At 38.7% G+C, this 6,249-nt stretch overlaps 1 protein-coding gene across 1 annotated transcript; it reads right to left on the bottom strand.

The window, feature by feature from the left end:
- LOC146941251 (uncharacterized) lies at positions 1 to 3,243 on the bottom strand. Its single transcript, XM_085749933.1, has 2 exons — positions 372 to 3,243; positions 1 to 149 (listed from the first exon to the last, which is right to left on the bottom strand). The coding sequence occupies exons 1-2, from the start codon at positions 3,241 to 3,243 to the stop codon at positions 1 to 3; spliced, it is 3,021 nt and encodes a 1,006-aa protein (XP_085606059.1).
- Positions 3,244 to 6,249: the final 3,006 nt, after the last annotated feature.

Raw genomic sequence — 6,249 nt, 5'->3', positions numbered from 1 at the left:
TCAATTATTGATATCCCACCCAGTTGGTGAGATTCCATTTGCTGAATATTCTTGGTCATCAGTAACCCTCTTGTACGAAGTACTTCTTGTCTTCAGCAAATCTTTTTCCTTTACAGGTATCTCCTCATGGCAATCTTCATTGTTCACCACTACGAAGTCATCATCGAATGCAGTTTTCCAACGAAAACCCCATTCTGGTGCAAGTTTTGCAAAGAATTTTTCTTCTTTAGTCATAGAACTTGATGCATCATTTTCCATGAATGGTGCAATATATTGAAGCTGTTTGTCAAAGTTCTTTTTGTTGATATCTTGATTATCAACTTCAGCTTTGAAATAATAACTCTGATCAGCCTCAATATTCTCTACCAAACCATCTTTCCTCCAAATCACAATCCTTTGATGCATTGTAGAAGGAACTGCACCTACAGCACGGATCCATTCCCTTCCTAATAATGCATTGAAATTGGCTTTAGAAGGAACTACCAAAAACACAGTTGCTCTGGTTATGCTTCCTACTACCAATTCTAGTTCGATAGCACCAAGAGATTGTCCAGTAGAGCCCTCATAATTAGTGAGCACTACATTATGTGGTTTCAAATCACATTCAGAAATACCAAGTTTCCTTAGAAAAGATTGTGGTAGGAGATTAACAGTAGCACCACCATCTACTAACACTTTGTTAATTCCAACACCATTTAACTTAGCTTGAATAAACAAAGGCTTTAAATGAAGCTTCATGCTATCATCAGGTTTCTCGAACACTGCATGTTGATCTTCGATGCAGCCATTATTCATAACATAATAACACAGAGGCCTATGACGAGCCATTTCCTCAGTGAAATCACATTCATCATCATGATTGGTCTTCGAAGATACATCATACGCATATTCAATTGGTAGTACAGAAACCACACATATAATGTCAAGACTTGGTTCAGAATCTGAAAAAGTAGAAGTTAGAATATCATCATCCCCTTTGGGGATGTTTAAAGCAGAAGATAATGGCGGGAAAATTCTTTCAGTAGCTGGTTTTTTAACCATTTCGAAAACTATCGGTTGTTTTCCCTTACTTTTGTCATCATTAGTGACATCTTTCAAAACTCCTTCCTTTTTCTGGCGTTGAAAACGGCGCCATTGAGTTCTAGTCATAGGATTCTTACCTTTATAGTTATTTTTGTAAGCATACTTGTTAGGATTAGAACTCTCCGGTTGGTCCGGAACTTTGACAGCTCTTTTTACCCATTTTGTTGGTGGTGCTGGAGGCGCAGAATGACCAGTTTTCTTGCCCCCAGAGAAAACCCAAGTATCAATAGGAGACTTCGATGAAGGAACGAACGTCTTCTTATGATTCTTCACTTGATACTTCTCTGAAGTTTTCATCTTGTAAGGAACACCTCTTTTGTTAAAGCCAAATTTAGAACGGTTCTCGAACCACCCTCCTTTACGTTTTGTTTGAGGTTGATATCCTTCAACTGCTTTTGCAGCTTCTTTATCGAACACTGCACTGCATCGAGGACAAAGCATATCATTGGTGTTAGATATTTTACATCGGTTTAAAAAATCAACCAAATCTTCTTCAGCCTTTGGATATGCTTTCTCCATTTCCTTGGCCAATTGATCTTCAGTAACCACTGGCTCTTCAATTTGATGGTCCTCAGTAACCATTTCTGTATCAATATTATCTGAAATTTCCACCATATTGATAGAAATACCAGCAAACATGGATTCTGCCACATTGGCAGAAACATCAGCAAACATGGACTCTGCCTTTTTCATAGGATCTCCATCCACTTGCTGTTTTGATTTCTCTCCAAATTTCAGCCTCCCTTCGTCAAGAGCTTTTTGTACAGAATCCCTGAAACGAGTACATCGAGATAAGTTATGACCTAAAAAACCATGGAATTTACAAAATCCTCTTTTCTTCCTTTGTTCCAAAGGAGGCAACTTCATATTAGGTGGCACTAATATTATGCCATCATTAACTAAAAGATCAAAGATTTCATCACTTTTAGTAATATCAAAAGTATAAGTTTTAGAAGGATATTTGTCACTCTTGGGATCTTCAGGATTTTTTCCATTGGATGGCCTCAACATTTTACAAGCATATGGAGGTCCATCTTTTAATTCTGCTAGGTTTATATCATTGTCTTCAATGATATCTAAACCCCAATCGAATTCGGATTCACTATCTCCTGTTTCTATATAGGCAATTTTTTCCTTTTTAGGAAATTTGTTATGAGTTCTAGTTTTTTCAGCTTTAAGTCTTTCAACTTGTCGAACTCTGTCTGCCAATTGGGCCATGTCTCTTAGGTACTGGGTATCTAATTTCTTTCGAACAGAATAATCGAGGCCACCAGCAGCCATTTCGACCAATTCATATTCTGGAACAGAAGTAAAACATCTAGCCTTAAGGAGACGAAACCTATTGAGATAATCATCGATTGTCTCATGACTTTTACGTCGAACACTGGCCAATTCTTTCAAACTAATCTTAGATTGACCCATGTAAAATTGTTCATGAAAGGCTTTTTCTAATTGGTTCCAACTATAAATTGAGTGAGGAGGTAAAGTTGTAAACCAAGTAAAAGCATTTTTTGTCAAAGAACTTGGGAAATATTTCATTCTCAAATTTTCATTTTCTGCAATATTTCCTGCTTCCATGAGAAACCTAGCAATGTGTTCGACAGTAGATTCATTAGTTTCTCCAGCAAATTTGGTAAACTTCGGAATTTTCCAATTTCTAGGCAATTCAGCGTCTAAAACATACTCAGACAAAGGAGACACAAAATTTGGTCTATGTAAACCCATATTCAAACCATTTTGGGCTAACAAAGCCTCGACAATACCCGCTATATTATTCTGACCATCGAAATTGTTTCGACGGGCTTGTAAAACCACTTGATCGGCATCTTGGTTTCTGTTAACCAAAATGGGTTGTCTTTCAGGTTCTGCCTGAACTTGTGGTTGTACTACTTGTGGTTGGACAATATTTTCATGATTTCGAACCACTGGTTCATCAGCAATTATTTCAATTGCCCTCAAATTTCGATTTTGAGGCAATTGGGTATTTTGGATTGGTGGAGCGCCAAAGAAATTGGCAATTCTTTCCATTTGATCAGACAACCGTTGATAACTAGTATTGGTGTCTCGAATTAAAGGATTTATGACAGTACCAATTTGTTGGGTCATCATATTAACCATATCATGATTAGTTTCTTCCATAGTTTGTCTAATGGCAACCATAGAAGCGTTGGTTAAATTTTGTTGGGAACTTCTATATGTTGTAGATATCCCAAGACCAAAAAGTTGTGGTAATGATACATTTAAATTCTCTGAAAACATATTACCACTAGTTTGTAAGCCTTGCATCAATGATGATGGCATACCATATGGCATTGATCTATGATCCCAAACTCCTTGAATAGAAGTATTATTTGGATAATCATGGGAAGTTTGGGTAACCATCGAAGGTATGGCTTGAGAAATTACTGTGGCCATCGAAGGCATGGCCTGAGACGATGTTTGAGTGACTGTATTACTAATCGGAACAGCCTGTGATGTTCTAACATTCCCTGGGGATGAAACATCATCTTCAACCGTCACTTGATCCACATCTTCATTTGAAGATGTTGGATTTGTTTTCTTTTGGTTGTTAGCGCGTGTCATATTAAGAAGCAATTTCTTGTTTCTTAATTGCATACACAACAAAACAAACCAGAATTAAAAGAAACTCTAACAAAAACTATAAACAAAAAAAAAAACACAAATTGTCCCACTGGGCGTGCCAATTTGTTTACGTTGGATTTTCGTAAACAACCGCTGGTTTACACATGGTAACTTGCAAGATCAACCAGTAAATCTTAGGACATATTGTGTTTGTTCTTGTTGTTAGAAATTCTGTGTTTTGGTGTCGAAAATATAAGAAATACAATAAAAACAATCGAATTCAATCCACTTGAACTCAATCGAACTTAACAAAGTAAAGTGCAAGAACACTTAAAGAAAAAAGGGTAAATTGCATTGATTAAATAAGAGTTGGTACACAGATTCATACATTGCAACTTGTGACTCGTTTCTCGCTTCCATACGGATACTTTGAGTGTAAGTTTGTATGATGGAATTGTGACCCGTTTTTCCTATGAAAAACTACTATTTATACTAAGTCTAGAAATAACTACACTTCTTTGAAATTCAAACTACAACTGCCACAAGTCGACAGTTTTACTTATTTGAAAACAAACTTAAAATACAAACTGACTTAAAGAATAACCGTTGATAACCACCTTCGAAAACTGCTTTATCGAAGTCTTCTACCATCTTCGAACCCATATTTGCTTTCAATACAACACTCTGTTCGAATCTTCTTTAAATCTAGGTCAACTATACTTTGACCACATTTATTACAGCTAGTAAAATATATTGGCTAACAGCCACCTATTCTTATTTGTTTATGTCTTCCACCTACTCTTAGTAGGTTTATGTCTGCCACATTATTTGTTTATGTCTTCCACCTACTCTTAGTAGGTTTATGTATATTCTTATTGTATATATATATCTTCTTGTAACAAATGGAACGGCAAGGACATTAGTTTACAATATTCAATATATCATTATTCTCTTACAAGGTATCAAGAGCTGTTTTCTTTCCAGCGTGATCACACATACACAAACAGCCGCCTGTTCCTTCCTAACATCAGGTTCATACCATTTTCTTGGCTTTTCTCTCTCTGCTGACAAGAACACAGACGTGTTCTTTCTTCTCCCAACAACACTAAAAACTTTCCCTACTTCTTCTTATTTTTCGATTCTTCCCCCTTCTTCTCTTTTACTTCTTCTATTCTTTCTTTTCTCAATTTTTGAATTGACAAATCTGTTGTGATTCACGGCTCTGTTACCGAATTAAATTGGCTGTGTTGGATTGTGATGAGACATTCAGTCCTGTAGTAAAACCGGCGACGATTCGTACCGTTCTCTCCATTGCACCGTCCAAATCCTGGCCTATTCATCAACTAGATGTTCAGAATGCATTTCTACATGGTGACATTCAGGAGACAGTCTACATGCATCAGCCACTAGGTTTTCGTGATCCTCATCGCCCAGATTATGTGTGCCGCTTGCGAAAATCACTTTATGGTCTTAAACAAGCGCCTCGTGCCTGGTACCAGCGATTTGCTGACTTTGTCTCCACCATTGGATTTCAGCATAGCACTTCAGATCACTCACTCTTCATATACCGACGTGGCTCTGATATGGCTTACATCTTGCTTTATGTAGATGACATCATCCTCATCACCTCCTCCCATGATCTTCGAAAATCCATCATGGCACTCCTTGCATCTGAATTTGCCATGAAGGATTTGGGTCCACTGAGTTACTTCTTGGGCATTGCCGTAACTAGACATGATGGTGGACTCTTCCTCAGCCAGAGTACTTATGCTAGTGATATTATTGCTCGAGCAGGCATGGCCTCGTGCAAACCTTCTGCTACTCCAGTTGACACCAAACAGAAGCTCAATACCACCGCCGGCACATCATATGACAATCCCACTCTATATCGAAGTCTTGCAGGAGCCTTGCAGTATCTTACTTTCACTCGACCTGACATCTCTTATGCTGTCCAACAGGTGTGTCTTCACATGCATGCCCCTTGCATTGACCACATGCTTTCCCTCAAACGCATCCTGCGATATGTTCAGGGAACCCTACACTATGGTTTGCATCTCTATCCATCCCCTATCGAGAAACTTATCTCCTATACTGATGCTGATTGGGGTGGATGTCCTGACACCCGCCGTTCTACCTCTGGCTATTGTGTGTTTCTTGGTGACAACTTCATTTCCTGGTCTTCCAAGAGACAACCCACGCTTTCTCGCTCCAGCGCAGAGGCTGAGTACAGGGGTGTTGCTAATGTGGTATCTGAATCGTGTTGGCTTCGCAACCTTCTCTTGGAGCTTCACTTCCCACTTTCTCTGGCAACTTTGGTGTACTGTGATAATGTTAGTGCCATCTACCTTTCTGGTAATCCAGTACAACATCAGCGCACAAAACATATTGAGATGGACATTCACTTTGTTCGCGAAAAAGTCGCTCGTGGCCAGGCACGAGTCCTTCATGTTCCCTCTCGTCATCAGATTGCTGACATCTTCACCAAGGGCCTACCTCGTGTTCTTTTTGATGATTTTCGAACCAGTCTAAGCGTTCGTGAACCTCCCGTTTCGACTGCGGGGGTGTGATAGAATAATTAGGTGT

Source organism: Medicago sativa, chromosome 3 (genome assembly GCF_051527215.1).
Source record: "Medicago sativa cultivar Bolivia chromosome 3, Bolivia_mono, whole genome shotgun sequence".
Lineage (NCBI taxonomy): Eukaryota > Viridiplantae > Streptophyta > Magnoliopsida > Fabales > Fabaceae > Medicago > Medicago sativa.
Note: the sequence above shows the minus strand (reverse complement) of the source record. Positions and strands in the feature narration are given on the sequence as shown.

Bases quoted from the DNA above. Each gene is read 5' to 3' on its own strand.
- LOC146941251 (XM_085749933.1), bottom strand. From the start codon at position 3,243: ATGGTTGCCATTAGACAAACTATGGAAGAAACTAATCATGATATGGTT. The intron at 150-371 runs GTTTGGTAGAGA...ATGACTTCGTAG, and splicing joins TGTGATTTGGAGGAAAGATG to TGGTGAACAATGAAGATTGC.